The sequence below is a fragment of the Camellia sinensis genome, chromosome 9 (genome assembly GCF_055761805.1).
Source record: "Camellia sinensis isolate YWXY chromosome 9, ASM5576180v1, whole genome shotgun sequence".
NCBI lineage: Eukaryota > Viridiplantae > Streptophyta > Magnoliopsida > Ericales > Theaceae > Camellia > Camellia sinensis.
Window position 1 is genome coordinate 48,582,374 of NC_138969.1, and position 21,359 is coordinate 48,603,732.

The 21,359-nt window shown below is 35.6% G+C and overlaps 1 protein-coding gene across 1 annotated transcript; it reads left to right on the top strand.

The window, feature by feature from the left end:
- Positions 1 to 12,995: 12,995 nt before the first annotated feature.
- LOC114305429 (secretory carrier-associated membrane protein 1) lies at positions 12,996 to 20,385 on the top strand. The gene is made up of 13 exons (XM_028250503.2): positions 12,996 to 13,395; positions 14,817 to 14,876; positions 15,839 to 15,934; positions 16,041 to 16,103; positions 16,878 to 16,911; positions 17,194 to 17,316; positions 17,774 to 17,836; positions 17,949 to 18,042; positions 18,787 to 18,832; positions 18,953 to 19,020; positions 19,672 to 19,720; positions 19,821 to 19,886; positions 20,017 to 20,385. Exons 1-13 carry the CDS (start codon positions 13,333 to 13,335, stop codon positions 20,101 to 20,103), a joined length of 912 nt encoding a protein of 303 aa, XP_028106304.1. The 5' UTR covers positions 12,996 to 13,332; the 3' UTR covers positions 20,104 to 20,385.
- Positions 20,386 to 21,359: the final 974 nt, after the last annotated feature.

Sequence of the window (21,359 nt, forward strand, 5' to 3'; positions counted from 1 at the left end):
TCTCTCTTGTTTTACAGTTGACAATTTTGAACCACAGGGTTGTGTTGAGGGCACCTGGGAGGACACCATTTTGTGGTGGCCGGCCAGAAAATCTTTTTGACCCTTTTGACCCTTGGCCGGCCGGCCATTGGGGGTGGCCGGCCGGCCATCTGCAGCTCCAAAATCTGGCCGGCCATGATCCTTGCAGTGTGTATATTCCAGCTGTATATCTGTTTTCCCTCCAAAAAACCTGTATCCGGGGGACAACTTTTGGGGGGAAACTTGGCTTGTTTTCCCCCCAATTTTTCCCTCCTTTTCTCCCCCTCTTTGGTCTATATACTTGGCCTCCAACATTGGTCCAAGGGTTAGAAAAAATTTCCCTCAAGCCCTTGGCATTGAACCTCACTCCCTCTCAATCTCCAAGCTTCCATCCTTCCAACCCTACACCATTTTACACTACACCACCAACCCCCACCCTTCCATCCTTCATTCCAGCAGTTGGAGGCTGTTCTTCAAAGCCTAAGGAGCCACAAACTCAAGCCAAGAAGCTATCAAAGTTTGGTCTTCAAGGGTGAGTAGCATTCCATCTCTTTTGAGCTTTTTCTTGTATCATTTCTTAGCCATACATGCTTGCTGTTTTGAGCTCCGGCCCTAACTGAAAGTGGCATTTTTTTGAGCTCCTTTTCACTTTTTCTTAAGGGCCTCTCACTGTTTGAGGGCCCCTTGATACACTTGCTTCATTATCCTTCTTATATGCCATTATCTTGCATAGTATTTTTGACCTATGTGTGATCTGTTTTGGAGCATGATGTAAACTGTAAGTGAGCTTATTTTGAGCCCTTCTTCAACATTGAAGAAGGGCTCATTACTTTTTGGGACCTCCATGTGCCACTTGTCTTTATACCCCTCTTTGGTCCCCTTTTTTGCATGATTTATTAGCCTCTTAAGCTTCTGTTTTTGAGCTCTTTCCAGAACTTAAAAAAGTCTTTTTTTGGCCCATTATTCATGTTTCATTAAGGGTCTTTCATGGTTTGAGCCATATTTTATGTACTTTGTGTTATATCTCTCTTTTTGGCCTCATTTTGCATAGCATTTTGGACATATTTGCATACTGTTTTGGGTCCGGCCATCAACTGTAAAATGCATTATTTTTGGCCCCTCTTCAACATTGTTGAAAGGCCTCTTTGTGTTTAAGTCCAGAAACCACCACTTGTTTCTTTGGCCATCTTTTGGCCCATTTCTTGCATGAGAGTTTAGCCATACCTGTGCTGGTTTTTGTGGTTTTCCATAAACTTTAAAAGATCATATTTTGGGCCCCTCTTAAACTTTGTTGAAGGGCCCTAATCTGTTTGGGGTCAGCAGCTGCGAGTTGTTTCATTATCTCACATTTAGGGCCATTTTTGCATGCTATTTTTGCCCTATTTGTGTTTTCTGTTTGGCCATGCCTTAAACTGTAAAAATGCTTGTCTAAGGGCTTCCTTGCTTCTGTCTTTTCATCTCATGTTCAAATTATGTTTGTATTGTATAGTTGTAAGCCATTTCATGCACCAAAATCCATGTTTCGGGGCTCGTTCCATGCATCGGGTTTCATTTTACCGGGTTTCGGGGCTGTTTTGCATCTCATTTTACCTCTGATTTTTGCATTATAGCATATCATACTCCATGTCTTTGCCATGTCTCATTAGAGTGGCATTTCGGTGCCTGAGGGTCGGTCCTCAGTTTGCGTGCACGCGTGCACGAATCTCGAGTTGTCTTGTTTTCATCTGATGGCCTCCTATATGAGTGTGGCTGAGGCTCTCTCATGTTGGTGTAAGCCCATTATGCATTGTGTATGCCATTTCATTCCATAGCATTGTGTATGCTAGGTTGTTAGCGCATTGTGTATACCATGATTACCTCGTGCATCGTGTATGCCATTTCATAACATTGTGTATGTTAGGATTGTATCTTAGTTGCATTTCATGCATGTCATGCATATTGCATCGTGTTCGGGATAGGAGTTAGCCCGGGCACGGGAAACGAGGTGCATTTCGTACTCCGAGTGACGGAACGTGTCTCAATTTCCCAGTCACCGACACTCCGGATTATCCATGATGGAGTTAGGTTTTGTTGTGTTTCCATGTGCATTTCATGTCATATTGAGTTGTGCAATTCGACTCCTCGGCCATCATGCATCGATATGCGTGATTGGTGGCACGAGGATCGAGACATGCATACATTTGTGAAAATACATTGCCATGCCCCTTTCCTGCTCTCTGTTGCAGCAAAATGAAGAATCAACAGCTTTTCAGAGCTTGGCACGCATTTCAAGAACAGGTGCAAACAGAGGCTAATTGGGGCATCCCAGTGGATTTCCGTGCAAGGCAGCCTAAACATACATCATTCATCAGAATCAAGGCAGTCCCTGGCTTGCACGCCAGTTTCACAGCTTTCTTAGTTAATTTGTAAATTAATTAGGAATTTGTACATTATTTGGACTGTAATATTCTTTTATTCGGGACTGTATATTTATTCGGACCCTCTGTGCGAGGGCATAATTGTAATAAGTGTGGGTGAGTGTGATGTATGTCTTCCGACCCCACGTCTTTCTTCCCTTTTATTTACCTGCTTATGATGGTTAAATTAGGCCATATTTCAATTAGCATACAGTATGATAGCATGTTTGCATTCATTCATTTGTCTTGCATGCACCGGGCTCGGCGCATCATACTAACTGCATCTGTATTTCAATTCCAAGTTGAATACATGTTAGCTGTAGTATTCCATAGGCCATGTTTAGAATAGCCGAGCCTGTTATAGTTGCATCTTTGCATGTGTTGCATTAGGCAATCCTGTGTATCTAGGATCATACACGGATTTCTAATGAGTTCCTGTTTTGGCTTGGAGTACTCGGTGAGTTTTTATGTTTTAGCATCCTTGCATGCGTGTGAGTGACTGCCATGAATAGCATGTTTACCATGAGGCTATTTGCTTATGTGATATAACTGCTTGAATGCCTGTGGGTGGAGGTTGGGTTATTTAGATTGGAACAATTCATCAACTGTTTGTTTTAAGCCCACTAGATAGTGGCAAAACCATCTTTTCTAAGCCCACCCGAGGGTGGCAAAATCTGCAGTTTAAGCCTACTTGCGAGTAGCAAACCATCTTTTAAAAACAAACATGAAATGTTTTGTTCCAATTCAGGCGATCCAGTCTATACTTGTATGCTGTGCGCATCACATAGTAATCTAGGCTAATAACCGGAATAAGAACACACAACGTTTTCAAAAATAGATATCATGGTTAATAGAGGCCGATCTTTGATCGGGCGAGCGGGGGTGCTCACGAAGTGACCTTCCCCAATCGTACCCAAGTTCCCGAGCCGAGGTAAATTTGTTGATGACGGACACGTGGCCTTAGGCAAACGAGTCAAGGTTTCCTAAATTCCCCCCAAAATAAAATATTTAGGTGGCGACTCTGTATCTGGCAAAGCAGTCCATGTTTGGCACTTCTTTCAAAAAAAATCTGTTTTCTCAAAACGATTTGCCGGATTTGGACTCTTTGGTTCAGACTTAGAACCGTGACAATTTGAGAGTCCTGAGCTGTAGTGACCCCAAATGAACAGAACGGGAGCTCATCCCTCCCGGGGCGTTCAGGGACGTCTACACCAGCATCAAACTACATCCCCTATCTGGACTTACCAACGTATTTATCCAAAACAAATCAAAATGATCTTGTTTTACCAAAAACAATTCATTTTTCAAAATAATAATTTTCAATTGCAATTCGAAATTCATGATAAAAATGAAATGTAATGACAATGCAATATGTAACAATGCATTAAAATAGTTTCAATTTCAAATCCATCACACAATGCTCTATTGTGATCAAATTCCATATCTCTATCGATGTAATACCATGATACAATCTCAAGAGATAATATAATAATGTCAATGTTTATGTATTTACCACATGTAAATCAACAACTTCCAATTTGGTTTTTTCAAGACAATTCAACAATATCCTTTTTAAGACAGTTCAACAATATTCTTTATACACAACAAACTTCCCAAATCAAACATTTTCTTATCTTTCCAAGGATCTCCTCATTTAAATACCAACATGGTAATCCTCTATCGGTTACCAAAACCAAAATTCTTAAACAATAGGTTCATCAATAGCGATAACATATAACACCAAAGCGGGTTCAAGGTTTCATTTATTTCTAACTCACATACTTTATTAATAAAATGTAATTATAATTTTTCCAAAACTCATCCCCATCCCAAACATTAAATAGAATCAAATTCCCATTTTCTCATGCAAGTGAAATCTCGGGACCTTCAAGTTCAATCATAATTCCTAATAAGCATAAGTGAATATTCCAACACTTAATCAATTACATTAAAATCTTCTCCTGACTATAATTATAAAATACAACACAAGTATTCACTTTCCAACTATCAACATAAACCCCATCAAATTAAACCAAGGAAAATAATAAATAACTAAAAGTTTTGATAATTCATTATTGTTTTAATTAAATTCATCCATTTTCTCCAAACGAGCGAAAATCATATTCTTTTCTTTTCTTGTCCAAATCCGCCAAAACAATTCAAATATTTCATAAGAATTTTGGAGTACGAAATTATTATTATAACATTACTCAACTAGTAAACTAAGAACCCAATACTAAATCACATTAACTTAGCTAATAATCTTAGTTCAACTTTGTTTCACACCAAACAACTTCATCTCACTTATTTTCTCCAAATCTCATACTTAGTCAACATCATCACTTTTAATCTCATAATATTAAAAGTTAGGAACTGAACCCAATAACACCCCTTTAATTATGAAGGATTTTAAATATTAACCAAGCTAATTTAATTCATTAATTTCGTAAGTCCATTATGTTTACCCTCTTCCAAATTAATAATACCAAACATAACTTCACGTGTCTCATCACTCAATTACACCCGCATTTCATGCCTAGCCAATTTTCCCAAATCTTTACAAATAACAATTTCATAATTTTTCTAAAATTAATAAATCAACATTCCCAAAACATCATGAATATAACACTTTTAGAGTTTTTAATTCCAAAATCATTCTATAATTCCAATTTCACAATTTACACAATATTCTTCAATATCAATTTATTTTTCTCAAAAATAAATTCCAAAAAAAATCAAAGATGAAAAATATTTCAACTTTATATTTCTCAAAATTAATCATCTAATCATAATATGATGTGAATACAATCCATACAACTATAAAATCTAAATTTTTGGATTTTTAGCAAACAAAATTATTAACACAAGGTGATTTTCCCAAATCAATCTCAAAATACCAATCTTCTTTACTTTTCAATATAATTTTTCTTCCAAAAATTACCAAACAAAAATCTAAAAAATATATATATGTAATGTCCCATATGAATATATATTTTCTCAAAATAACCCTAACATAACTTTAATGTAATAATATGAAGAGAGTCCCTACCTCAAATAATGAAAAATGAGCAAATCTAAAAATGCAAAGCTCGCCCAATCATGAATCTAAGACCACCATTGCGAAGATCACGACAAGCTCTCCAACTTTCATTTATAGAATTTTTACAAAATCTTACTCTAAAGACTCCCACTCTAAGCTTAGAGCTTAAGCCAATGATAGAGGAAAAAGAGAGAGGGAGAGAAAGAGCGCTGAGCTCTCTGCCAATTCAAACAAAACAAATGAAAAGTGAAAAATCTAGGAATACCCTAGATATTGATTTGTGATTATGTATCAATTTTAATCAGTATATAACAATTCCAATCAAACAATCAAGACAAATTGACACAACGATTTTACATGGAAAAATCACAATTGGACACCTCCAATTGTGATAAAAAAAAACCACGGGCAACAGTCACAAAACAATCTACTAAGAAGATATAAAGGAATTACACAAGTATACTCTCAATTACCTAGCGAATCCACGCCTGAATTGAACCAACCTCTATGTGTCTCTTCCAATCTCGTCTTCACCTCGAAATTGTCTTGACGATGAGCCACTCCGGAATCCACCAAAGCTTCAGGCTCGAATTCTTCAGAATCCACCGAAGAACAACTCTCTCTTTTGTGTAGAATAAACAAACAAACCTTTGATGTATGCTTCATAAACCATGAGCTGAATACTCAATGAAAACATCAAAGAAAACTAGCAAAAAATCCCCAGATATAAACCTTAGAACCCAAAAAGAAGATTTGGAGGAGTTGTCCAAGTTTTGGGAGAAAACCAATTACTTATAGAAAACCAAAGTAATCATAGTTTTGGAAGAAAACCAGTTCCTTATAAAAATCCAAGAATCTGTGTTCGCGTGGTCTGCTCGAGTGTGGGAATTCCCGCTCGAGCGGAGGCTTCAAAATTGTGTGATTCATTTAGGCTTCACGCTCGAGCGGAAGTTTCCATGCTCAAGCGTCGAATCACACCATCCAGTACTTTTTCAGGCGAAACAGAGATGCTGTGAGCTTGCAATCCCCGCTCAAGTGTCACTTTCCCCGCTCGAGCGGGACGACCAAAATTTGAAAATTTGGAAAACTTTATCCTCTTACAACCTCGGTTTTGATCCATGAAAATTGACAAAGGCACGATTCGAATTGGATTCGCATCTAATAAACTCATAGCCTCACCGAAATAAAAGGTGCGAAAACAAATACAACTGAAAGGAGTTTTGTCAAACGGGGTTACCAAGAATAAAACCTAACAAAAAGAAAAGGTAAGGAAAAGAAAGAAGGGACAACGGAGAGGGAGGGGTGTGGGGGATAACCCAGGTGGGTTGTCTTTCCAAGAATGAGTATTTATTTCAAAAAAATAATTTATTTTTTGTAATAATACCTCATAATTTTATAATATAAGTTATAAAATGACATAATTTTTCTCATCACAAAATATAATATTTTTGTACACCACAAAATATGATATTTTGCTCATTATGAAATATACATCCATTTTATTCACTATAAAAATATATAATTTTTCACCATATGGTACACACCATAAAATCAACTATTAAATGTTTATTATAATCCTATATAATAAATAATAACAACTCCCAAAATGGTTACTACCAATCATATAATTAAAAAGGACCAAACAGCTAAACATGAGTCATTAAACAAACTCAATTTAAATTAAATTTAAGTCATGGGTCTCACCCATAAGCCAAACATGGTCCAATTATATACCAAAATAGACCCAACAAATTTATCTCAAATCATGGTCCAAACACCCAAAACTCAAATTTTAAATTCTGCTATAAATTAAATTGAACATCAATCAGTCTGCAAATTCTCATAAAATAAATGCACACCATTAAATTCCAAAATTTTTATCCAACATGCTAGACTCTTATAAGAACAACATAATAAGAATTTTCATAATTTCTGAGATCAAAAATTATATTTAAAAAAAAAATTATTACAAAATTGAACCGTTTTCACACACAACTTTACACAACACTCCAATCCAAATATTACTCAATTAATTTATGCACTAACTATTTAAAAAATATTTTGGGTCATTACAACATTTTTAGTATTGACTTTTCTACATCGATATGGCGTTTGGTCACCTTCTCATGCCACAATAACAATATGTGTGCCATCTATGGCACCTATACAATCCTATATCATTAACAAATTGAATGCTTTAAGAAAAAAAAAAAAAAAAAAACTATAATCTTCTATCCATTAAAAAAAAATTCAAATGAAGTGTCATGTATGTTACCTTAAACCATGGCCAGTAGCGTCTGTCATATCGAATTTCAGGAGAGATTACAACCATGTTTGGCGGTTGGATTATAAATGGTGCAAGATTTCCAAGCGCCCGCATCATAACTACGAAATGCCGATGAATAGTCTTATTTGAGTGCTGAAATCGATCTCTAGCATTTCTTGTGCGTGAACTTTGACCACAAATAGATAACAACATAGCCAACAACTCTTCCAATGACAATCTCATGTTAGACCAATCTAATACATTTCTAAGCACAATCTCTTTAACCAACTCCATAAATGTCGTGACTTCCATACGCAATTGATTACGTATTGATTTTGGATTTTCATTCAGTAAGAATTATACGTATTGATCACCGGTGTATGGACAATTGTGTTGTGGTTGTTTCGTAGGATTGTGAATCGCTAGTTGGCAAAGCATGTGGTAGTCCATTAGATCATCTTCGTCGTCACTATATGGTCGTACGAATTGTTGCCATACCCTCCATTTTGGCTTGACGACGACATCTAAAGTACAAAGTATAAAATAATAAAAGAAATATATTTAATAATATTAAATGTAGAAAGTAGCATAATCAGTGCACTACTCGTAACAAACATATATAAAAGATCATATACCGAATAGTAGAATATAAGAAACATTACCATATGCAATTCATGAAACCATAACAACCGGAAAAAAAAAAATGAAAGAAAAAAAATAAACTGTGGGATCACTACCATCGAACTCCTACCTGAATAAAAGCAAAAAACTTCAACGAGCACCCATCCTTCTTCCTTTTTATCACCACCATGAAATTCCTACCTGAATTGTGGGATCACCAAACTTGTCACAAATTGAGGATTCAAAGTGTGGCTTGACTTTTCGTGCTCCTTTTGGAGACGACTAGCTCCATAGCTCGGACTCTCGTGGTTCCGAATCTAATCTTACAAGTGCAATGTGAAATAGATAAATACCAAAGAGTCCAAATCCGGCAAATCTTTTAGAAAATCGATTTTGAATCAAAATGCCAAAAATAGACTGCTTTGCCAGATATAAAGTTGCCACCTAAATTTTTGAAAAATTTAAGAAACCTGAGACTCATGCCAAAGGCCACTTATCCGTCATCACCAAAGTGTCTCGGCTCGGGAATTTAGGTACGAGAGGGGAGGTCATAAATTGAGCACCCCACTTGACCGATCAGAAGATCGGCCTCTACTAATAATTTATGTGATTCTTATCTACATTATATGCTCTTATTTCGATTATTAGACTAACATTACTATGTGTTGCACACAAATATAGACTAATTTGTAAAAATTGGAACATTTTGGTGCTGTTTGATAACACTTACGTTTTCAGTTTTCTGTTTATATTTACAAAAATTTAAAAAACTCAAATAAAAACTTGTTTGGTAAAATTTTTGATTTATAAATCAGTGGTCTCAGTTTATAAATTTGGCCAAAAAATGAAAACACAAAAAATGTGTTTCCATTTTGAGTTTTTAGTTTTTTTTTTTTTATCACCCAAAACTAGCCACCATCTGCCACCATTTTCCACCACCGTCTTCAGCCACCACCACCCACCACCCACCCCCCACCACCACTTGCCACTGCCACTACCACTCACCACCTACCTCCCACCACCACCCACCACCCGCCATCACCACCCAACACCCACCTGCCACCTACTTGCCACCACCACCCACCCCTCGCCACTACCATCACCACCACCACCACCACCACCACCACCCACCTGCCATCCACCCGCCACCACCCACCATCCGCTACTACCATTCACCGTCTGCCACCACCACCGGCCACCTACTTGCCACCACCACTCACCACCCACCTGCCACCCACCCGCTACCACCACCCACTACTACTACCACCACCATCACCCACCACCCATCTACTACCACCACCACCACCACCCACTTGCTACCACCTACCACCCGCCACCGTCACCCACCCACCCACCACCACCACCACCCACTACAATCACCCACTCGCTACCACCCACCACCCGCCACCGTCATCCACCCACCCACCATCGCCACCCACTACCTACCCGCCACCACCTGCCATCCGCCACCTACCTGCCACCACCACCACCACCACCTACCACCCGCCATTCGCCACCTACCTGCCACCACCACCCACCACCCGCTCGCTACCACCCATCGCCCGCCACCATCACCCACCCACCACCACCACCACCACCACCACCTGTCATTTACCTGCCACCACTACCCGCCATCCGCTACCCACCACCCACCACCCACCACCAGCTACTGCCACCACCACCACCACCCACTCGCTACCACCCACCACCCGCCACCGTCACCCACCCACTTGCCACCACCAGCTACCCACCACCCACCGTCACCACTTTCCACCACCGTCTTCCGCCGCCACTTGCCACCACTTGCCATTTCTCACTCTTTTTTATATTTTTAAATTTTTTTAAACATTTTGTGAATTACCAAACGCGTTTGTAGTTTATGTTTTTCTAAAAATAAACAAAAACCAGTTTATAAAATTTTTATAAATATAAACTGAAAACGTAAATGTTACAAAACACACCCTTTGATTTCACGTTTGTTTTTCGAAAAACGGTTTTGAATATGTACTACTTGGACAAGTGATCTCATGTGCACATTACTCAAATTATTCTAATTCAAGCAATTATCCTTCATCCACAACCATTCAAGCAGATATAGCATTTAAACACTTAGCCTTATGGTAATCATGCTTAATATGGCAACACTAACACTCATGTAATACGCTAAAGCAGATAAAAGCTTATCCTTATTCCCGAGGCGAGCCAAAAGAGAAAAAATAGTTAGAAAAATGTATGATCCTAACTAATGTAAGATGCCTAATGCCACACATGTGATATGCAATTTAACAGGCTTGGCTACTAATATGAGATAACTTGATAGCATGCAGTTTTGAGCACGTTTTCAATGAAGTATGTAAACTACAATGCCTAGTTAGAATGATGAGTCGAACCTCATGCATGCAAAACAAACGGGTGCTTTATACATGGGAAATGCTACGCGAAACGTGATGCTCTATTCTATCCATCATAAGCAGATAAATAAAAAGCAGAAAGACGTGGGGTTGAAAGACATATACATTATTACAAATTTACCCTCACGCAAGAGAGTCCAAATGAATGAGCTAGCTAAGTTACTTAACTAATTATTACAATACCGAATGAAATAAATTAATTATACTAGATAATTATTACAACACCACGAATTAACTAACTACTTTACCTAATTAATTAAATATAGCACATAACTAACTAGTTCAACTAATTAATTTAAAACAAAAACTAACTAGCTAATTAGAATGCACAATTAATTAGCTAATTAATTAACTATTATGAGCTCTGGGGAATGAGAGTTGACCCATGCATGCACACGGATTTTTTTCTTCTAAAAAATTGATTTCAAAATACAAACCAAACACACTGTTAATATTTTTGTCATGCGTGTCCATCATCACATGAAACAAATTCTAATGCCATTTTCAAATTCTTTTTCTTTTTGAAAAATTCTACTATAATATATACCCATAATTATGTCATTTTTCTTTTTAATTTTGAACAATTTTTCTTCTTTATTTTAGTAATAACTTATGAGATTTTTGATTATATCTTATGTAGCGTTTGGTTATAACTTTTTTTTTTCTTTTTTTTAAGTAATAACTCAAAAGGTATAAAGTTATAGGTGCATATGGTACTCATCCTTTGAGGCAGAGACAAAACCAGAATTTTATCATCGGAGGGGCTAAAGACAAATAAATTTTTGTCATCATATATACGAACATATATATATATATATATATAATATGATATATAAACTATATATATAAATATAAAAAAATTCAAATACCATAGAATTAATTTCTATTAGAATAAAGAATTTTTTTGGGTACAAAATAAAAAGATAATGGAAGATGTTAGAAAAATGAGATATTTATCTTTTATAACAAGAGGCTATTTTATTTATAAAATAAGATATATATTTTAAAAGTGTTATGATAAATATAATTTTTCACAGAAACAGGAGGCCATGGTCTTCTCTTAGGTCACATTTGCTTGGCTTTTTAAGAAGGGGATTGGACTAATTGTCCGTAAGACCTACTTAAATAGTGTTTGGTTAGAGACATGAGTAAGGAAATTAATTATCCCATTGAACTAGTAATCCCCTCATGTGGTAGGACTAACAAAGGTATATGAGGGTTGTGATTAGAAATTGAATGACGAGATTGGTGAATTTTTAAATGATTTTAAGTAAAATTATATTTTTTGGAAAAAAATAATTATAGTATTAAAAATATTAAAACTTAAAAAATACTAATTTTATATATTAATACTACCTATAATATTGCTAATCCGGTGGTGTATAAACAAACATTGTTTATTTTACATCTTAAATCTAATATCACCATATTAATAATCTCATCACTCAATTTTACCGTAATTTTAATCCTCTCTATCCATTGTAGCCAAACAAACATGGCCCTAGTTCCATCCCTCCTTTGAGGGATGTGTACATAGTCTTTAACTTTCTTTTAACCTGTCAAGTTTAATATTTTGAATAATGTTGTGTGTGTGTGTGTGTGTGTGTGTGTGTGTGTGTGTGTGTGTGTGTGTGTGTGTTTTTTGAATATTGAATTTTCTGACTAAGCATGAAAGAAAATAAATTGTATTTTTGAACCTAACCAATTTCATATAAATTATTAAAGTCAAAGAAACATTTAATAATGAAAAAAAAGGAGAGAAGAAGATAATATACGTTATTGAGGTTGAAGAAAATGGTGTAAATATAGGTATTTATCGGAATATCTTTTTGAATTACTTATTTATTTTTATTTTTGTCTTCATTAGTATTTTATATTTTAATTAAATTATTTTTATACTTTTTAATACAGCTAATTTAAATGAATTTTAAAAAATAAAATATTTGTGAAAGATTTGAGAGGAAAAGATTTTTATAGGCCAAAAAGAGTACATTTGGTGACTTTTATTTTCAGCAATATTTTTTTAATAACAAATCACAAAATATTTTAATTTTTAAGTATATATATCTATATGATTTTTGAATTTAAAAAATAAAAAATATTTATAAAAAAATCACCAAAAATAAAAAGTCAAAAATAAAATATTAAAAAAAACAATTTTCAACACGCATTGGCTGACCGATGACAATTCGTCACTCTCTTTCTCCTCTAGAAAACGTCTGGTGTACGGCAAGTTATTTTTTAAATTATTTTTTTTAAGTTAAAATAGTCAATAAAAATAAAATATCTTTGTAAAATTTCACATCTAAATAATAATTATTTTATTTTTTTATAATCATTAAATCAATTATAAAAAAAAAATCATAAATACACCAAATTAAAATAACCAAAATTGAAAATGCCAGCTAAAATATTAGTTAACTTTCAATGTTTCAAATTTCATTCTCTGCATAGCTTTCCTTCAACTTTCACTATTTGTATATTTTTCATAGCTTTGAATTTTTGCGCTCTCTCTCTCTCTCTCTCTCTCTCTCTCTCTCTCTCTCAAATTGGTTTCTTTCTGCACTGAACCTCTCACAAATGGCTGGCCGTTTCGATCGCAATCCCTTCGCCGAAGAAGAAGAAGAAGTTAATCCCTTTTCTGTAAGCTCCTTACCACCTCTGCTCTCTCTTTCTCTCTCTCTCTCTCTCTCTCTCTCTCTCTACATTTTTATGTTAAATATATAGGAAGGAATAACTGATTTACAATTTAGGTTCTGAGAAATGGGTTTTAGCTCAGAAGATGCTTGGTCAATTTGTTTGACTACATGATCGGTGTAGCTTTTAAGATTGTTAGTATTTTTTGTGTTGATTTAACTCTGTTTCGGCTTATATGTGTAATTATTGCTAGTTGCTTATATGTATGATCTGTCAGTTTTGGCTTAGACCTCTTGTTGATTGTTTGTATTGTAGTTGGCAAGTTTGTTGGATGCATTTGCTTGTTTGATTCTAATCGATTATTTTGGTTTTGAATGATATGTTACAAAAGGTTTTAGAATTATTTTATTTGTATAAGGATTTTAATAGTTTAATTGCAAACAAGTTGCTTGGATTGGATTCATAATACACTAACAAGCCTTATTAAATGATGCACTTATGTTGGTTGAATACTTGTTTCGGCTTAGGACTTGGGAGTGTGCTTCTAAGGTTTCAGGTTTGAAATCTCCTATGTGTAAATAATTTCTTGGGATCAGTCCATACGGGGCTTTTGACTTGGCTTTAATAGGGACCCCAATTGGTCCTTCGGATTTGTCGGTACAATGATTTGGATACCGAGTTATCAAAAAAAAAAAAAAATAGTACAAGATAAAATTGTGATTCATTTGTTTGCACATCTTTCAGATATTTGTCATCATATGTATTTAGCAGTTTTATTTTACATGTAGGACCTACCATATTTTAAAAAGGGTTTGTTTCTCTCTAGTCCGCTGTGCTGTTGGGCTTTGTAGGACATACTATGAATGCAACTTTGATAATGTAAATCATTCATTTTGTTCGGATTATGTTTGTAGATTGTTTATGAAAAAACCAGATTAATCAGATAAACATATGTACATATTTTGATGATATTCGTTTACAAAAAATGAATGACAAAGATTAGTTTAAAAATAGATCGTCTATTTTTTTACAGACAAATTTGATAAAATCATGGGTTATGATTCAAACTGTTTTTTATTTTATTTTATTTTTTTATGGATAATTGAACAAAATGAATGGTTCACATCCTTAAAGTGGACCTGACCACCCGTGATGGGCCCATGAGCCCAACAGCACTTCCAATCCGAGAGAAACCTATTCATTTAAAAAAAATAATGGGTCCACCATGGCACAAAGGGAACATATAGGAGGTGAAATATAGCAGCCCTCATATATATAGTATATAGTTTTTTCGTCCTCTTTAATATTGATTACTACTCAAAGTTTGGTATACATATATATGTAGATGCTTCACCTCAATTTCTTTTAATGTTGTTTTACTACCTGTAAATACACTCATTCAACTTCCCTTGTTATTTTACAAACAGGATCAAGCAGCCAGGGGTAAAGCATCGGGCCAGTCAAAATATGGTGGAGGTGCATTCTATGTAAGTTAAATTGTCTTTTTATTTTTAAAATCCAAATAGAAACTGCTTGTTTTTTTATATGTCATGAAATGAAATACAGATGCGTTACCTGTTGGTTGCTCTTTATTTATGGTATTGCTTTTCAGACCAGTATGAGTAGAATAGTTTGCTATTTTTGTGAGCTTTTATAAGTCAGTTTTTCTTTGAGTAGAGGGAAGTCTGTAGATCTTGAATAATTGTGCAATTTTAGTTAGATCCTTTCTGTTATATTGGCTAAATATACTTATACGAGGACACTTGATTTAATTCCTGTTCCTGCTTTTACTATCATGAAACTTCAGTCCAGGAGGCAATAGTCATATCATTTTTTCCTGTGATGACTTTAACGTATAATGTGTGTTTGTGTGTATGTATTGACATTTTTTTTTTTTTCAATATAAATTTCTTTCCTTTCACTAGCAATCTGGTTTGATTGACTGACCCAATCATGGTATTAAGGGAAGGGGCCTTTCCTTGAAAAATGTCTATAGAAAACACGTCTGTTTCTCTGCCATACCTGCTTTCTTGATGGTTATAATCTATTACAAAGGTCAGTTCAGTCCATGAGGCTTTTTTGAAATCCAACTTGCTGAGGCTTACACGCGTTTATTTCTTTATAATGTTACACAACAAACTTCCAAATCAGGCGTGTTTGAGTAGCTATGTGGCATACTAGTATACCTTGTTACATATTGTCATAAATTCCAGCAGCTATGCAATTTTTTAATCCAATGTGGCTAGTTTTTTTCGTTGACATACTGCTTTGCTATAATTATTTCAATGGTGTGTTTATGCATGTTGGATGACTATATGTTCTTCACATCTATTAATATACACCACAATGCATTTGTGTGAACATTGAATGGTTTGGTTTCTTATGACTTGCATATGTTCCTCTCTAGTTGGACCTCTTATATTTTTTGTTCTCGTGCTCTGATTTCCAGAATCCAACCTCGAGGCTTTCTCCTCTTGCTCCTGAACCTGCAGATTTCAACTATGATCACAATGCCCCAGTTGACATTCCTGTTGATAAAGCTGCGGTAGGTGCAATTTTTGAAATTGGTGGGCACAAAGTATGCATAAGGGGTTTGTGTTTCTTCACATGATTTCTTTTATTTTTCTGATTGAAATATTTTTAAAATTTAGCTTTTGAAAAAGAAAGAGAAGGAGCTACAAGCTAAGGAGGCTGAATTGAGGAGGAGGGAGCAGGTACTTCTGATGGAAATCTAAACTTTGTGAATATACAAAACACTTACATTAGGGATACAGACCTACTTTGTTCCACTGTTTGTTTCCACTCCTTTTCTCTGCATGGGTTGCCATTTTTTTCCTTTCAGTATTCTAGCACTATAATTGGTGATGCTGTTTTGTGATTGTTGCCATTGAGTAATGGTTAACCATGCATGGTATCGTAGAAGATCAGGCTTGTCAGGCAAGATTGTGGGAAACCTAACCATTGTTACACATATTCTTTGAAGCAGTTTTTCTTTAGTAAAAAATGTCATCACTTATCCGATGTTTTTCATATGAGTTAATGTTTAACTTAACACGATCAGATATGTTTTATGGAATTTTTCGTATTCTTCTTCTTCTTCTTCTTTCTTTCTTTCTTTCTTGCTTTCCTATTTTTTCACACAATAGAAATGTTTAACTGGCATTCACTTGTGCCATGTTAGTAAGCATTTGTTGTTGTTGTTGTTTTTTTTTTTTTGTCCTTTTTATTTGGTGTCTATAGTATGCTTTTGTATTAAAATTCTTGTATATTTCCTTCGTAAGAGGGAAGTAGAGACAAGTTTGGGGGTCTGAGAGTGATATGTAGTACCAAGCCAATAACCTCACGATAAATTGAATGGTGTCATGGGTGTTGGAATTTATGGAAACTATTTTATTGTCCTTGTTATATAAATTATTTATGCATATTAAGAAGTTTCATTGCTTATCAGATAAATTCTATCCTTATCGTTGTTTTGTTGAGCTATGCAGGAAGTAAAACGGAAAGAAGAGGCAGCAGCACGAGGTGCTTTACATTTCTCTCCCATTCTTTGTCCCTTCTTTCTACGTTTTGTTTGTCATATATTAAGGTCGAGTTATTGTGGCATTTAGACCTCCATAAGAATCTTATTGTCCAGTGTGTTTACTGTTACATGAGATGTGGAGACTCAGTTTCAGTTTAATTTATATGGTAGTTTCTTGTTAATATTTCTGACCATTGTTAGGATCCCTTCTTCTGCACAACCTTCATTTTGTCTTATAAGTAGATGTTTTTTATTTTATTTATTTATTTATTTATTTTTTGCAGCTGGTATTGTTCTTGAGGAGAAAAATTGGCCCCCGTTTTTCCCAATCATCCATCATGATATTGCAAACGAAATACCAATTCATCTACAAAGATTGCAGTATGTGGCATTCACAACATTGTTGGGTATGTCAACCTTAGATTGTTTTTGTGGCAGCTTTATATTTTTATCAGTTATTATTTGTCAAAACTTTGTTGCATGCAAATTTTTGTACAAGTAAACATTGGAATGCAAAAATAGGTTAATTTGGTGAACTTTTGTGACAATTTCTTGTTCTTTGAATGATTGATGATCATTTGAGGCATGTTTTCATTTTATGCCCTAGAATATTCAAATTTCCATTCAGTCAAACATTATTGTGTTGGAATAGTGAGTGGGTTTGATAAGGGAGTTACATTTCTTATTCATGATATCAGTAACAGAAATTGTCCATCTTGGAGTACAGTCTTGTGTTTATAAGATAATTTGGCTGATTGTTATGCATGCTGTGATGATTCTATTCCTCTTTGTGCACCTAAAGCTTCTTTAATGAGTCAGTGAGGACGGACCACATTGATTGTGTATAAATGCTGATGGATGCAGGATTGTTTGCGTGTCTTCTATGGAATATTGTAGCTGTTACTGCGGCATGGATTAAAGGGGCAGGTTAGTATGAAATAATTTGTTCTCTCCTCGACCTTTGTTTTCTATGCTAATACATTTTTCTACAACTATATGATTTGGTCTCCTAAACTTGATTCTATTTGTCTTGCTGTAGGTGTACAAATCTGGTTTCTTTCTGTTATATACTTCATAGCAGGGGTTCCATTGGCATATGTGTTGTGGTATCGTCCACTCTATCGCGCCTCTAGGTACTAATTTTTATATTTCTTCATGGAATTTCATTTGTAAGTCCATTGTTGAGCTTATTTATCCCATGTGGATGAGGTGAAACCTGACCAATGTATATGTATTTTTTTGGGTGAATAATGTATATGTATTGTTTATCTGGATTCTGGACCTTGGATTGGGTTAACTTGGATTCATGAATGGTTATGTTGTTTCGGGAAGATTTTGAATACATTCTAATGGCCTGGATGAATACATTGTATTGGGGCGATTTGTGAGAAAGGAAAATAAACAGAGAGAAAGAGATCTTTCATCACTTGCTTGGATGATTGAGGAGATGAGAAACGGTGAGAAAAGATGAGCAAGAGAAATCCTTTAAAACTCAAGTTTTGTTTCTCACCAAATACAAGAAAGAGTCAGATTCAAAATTCTTTACAATTTTGTTTAGTTTTATAGAGAGCAATTTTGGTTTCTCTTTTATTTATTGTTCATCCAAACAATATGGTAAGAAACTACAATCATCATTTTCTTTTCTCACCTAGGTGAGAAATTACAATAATTTCTTTTTCTTTCTCACCTCGTGAGCCAAACAGAGCCAGAGTTGCAAAGATTTGATCAGCATTATTAGTACATTGGAGCATTGTCATGCCATGGATCTATTTTACAGCAGTCATCTGTGGTTCTGACCTGCACATATGTCATCATGAGTTTGTTTCTATGCCTAAACAGCATTATTCTTTTGGTTAACATCAAAACCCTTTTTACAGGACTGAAAGTGCTATGAATTTTGGGTGGTTTTTCCTTTTCTATGCGGTAAGCTTTCCTGTATTCTGATTTGGATCTGCTATATCTACTTTAACTTATCATATGGTAGATGCTTCATTTTATTATTTATTTATTTGTTTTTTAAAAAAATTTTGCCATTGCATACAGGTTCACATTGGTTTCTGCATTTTTTGTGCTGTTGCTCCTCCAATATTTTTCAAAGGGAAATCTCTCACGTAAGTTTCTCTCTTAAATTTTAACTTGTCTAATCTGAAGTCGTACTTTCACTGTTTCTTTGGTAGTCATTAGGGCTTTCTTGATTAACCCAATTATTTTGAAGCAAATACAATTCGGATATCTTAGTTCCCCTTATTTTAGTTGCACTTGCATGGTGATTGCTAGCTGAAGATGGATAATGTTGACATAGTTCCCCTTATTCTAATTCTAGTTGTTTATATAGTCATACAGTGTCAGTTAATTCCTCTAGATCATGTTTGTTTGGAAGGATATGGCCTTGGGATTAGATTAATAATTCAACAAAATAAATAATCCCATGTTGGCTAAAAAATTAGTAGGATACCAAATGGGGATTCAAGAAAGATTCAGACTAGTTGGCTAAATTACAAAATTGATAACATTTTGTCAATCCCTCTGTAAAATTTTGGATTAATCTACATGTAAGATATGATATACAATTCGAAGTGATTGATAATCTCAAGACTAACAGATCTAGAAATGCTAATTCATCTAATCCAACCTATCCAAACGAACATGGGTCTAGTGAAATTGCTTATGAGGGATCAAATTAGGCGGCTACCGTGTATATTCTCTCTCTTTTAAAACTGGTGGATGCTATTGATTTCGCTTGTGTGGCCCTTTTTGAACAGTGGTATCCTGCCTGCTATAGATGTCATAAGTAACAGTGCTTTAGTTGGGGTAAGCTTCATCAATATATTTCCATTTATCTTCTTCTTTTTCTTCTTCTTTTTTTTTTAATTATTTTTTAATATACGTAAATTGATTACCTTCTACTCAGATATTCTACTTCATTGGATTTGGATTATTCTGCCTTGAATCAGTGATCAGTGTCTGGGTCATTCAGGTCTGATTCTTTGAAAGTTTTCATTTCACCTTTTCTAAGTCAGAAAACACGAGAATAATTTCTGCATGCACGGTGCACAAATAACTTTCTTCTGATTTGTTTATTTTCCGTGTTTTCTGTCATCGTGTAGCAAGTATACATGTATTTCCGAGGCAGCGGGAAAGCAGCACAGATGAAACACGAGGCTGCTAGAGGAGCCGTGAGAGCAGCAATATGATTGCAGTCCCACCTGGATGTAGTTCGAGCGTGATCTTGCATTCGACGAAAAACTACAGCAAGGAATTTGTTCCACTTGTTCAATATAGTTTGTTTGTGTGCTCTTTTATTATTTTAAATGTACACTAGCGCTATTTTTTTTTTTTTTTTTTTTTGAGCAGTTTTGAGAAATGACTATTTGGTAAGGGTAGTAAAAATAGAAGCATATGTGATGTATTCTAGAATTGAAGAGATGGTTACCTCTGTAAATCTGCACTGTATTTGTTTTGAAATCATAGAATGTGTTAGAGTATATAATATATTAGTAGATAGTGAGCCTCCTTTCGGTGCCTTTAGGTGCTGGTGCTTCACTTTCCATCATGAGCCATCATTGTCCATTGTCTGTAAGGATTGTATTTTCTCCTATATAAGGAGTCACTCACCATTTGTAATATAGAACACAACATATATCAATCATAATACATACAATTTATTCTCTCTGTAATTCTCTCTCTATCAATTTATCTTACATGGTATCAGAGCTATAGGTTAGCTCTTGGTGATCTTCACCTTCTGGCGGGCGGCAACCTTGCCTTCACCGCCCGCCGGACCCCAACCATGCTTATTGAAACCTCCATCAACTCCATTACCTTCTGGTCCATCATCTCCAACGGCAGGTCCTGCAAGTATATCATATGCAATGGAGCTGTTTCCACATAGAGTTTCGAAAGCCGTTTATGTAGCTGCAGCAATGTTACCTAGTGGACAAAGTACCCTTGATATGTTCTCCCAAAAGGCAGATTCAAATGATCTGATGCGTCAGGCTCAGATATTCCTGTATGCAAATGGAAACACTCAGCCTCCAACCGTAATCAATCTTGACAAGTCACTATTAAGGGACTTGTTATTCAACCAGAGTCCTGCCAAGGATGTTGCCCTAGCATCTGTGTCAATGAGGCCAATCCCTTTCGCTCCAGTTTTGGAGAAGCTCTCTCTTTCTGAGAAGAAGTATGGCTCAAATACATGTGAAGCTCCTCCAATAATAGCAGCTTCTTCACTCAAACCCTCATTTGAAATCTCAGATCAACACACAAACTCTCTCCATCGTCAGTCCAGCTCATCATTGGCTCTCACTCACCTCAGGCAGAAACACCGCAAGGGCGAACCCATCACCATGATCACCGCATACGACTACCTTTTCGCGATCCACCTCTACACCGCCGGAATCGATATCTGCCTCGTCGGCGACTCCGCCTCCATGGTTGTCCACGGCCACGA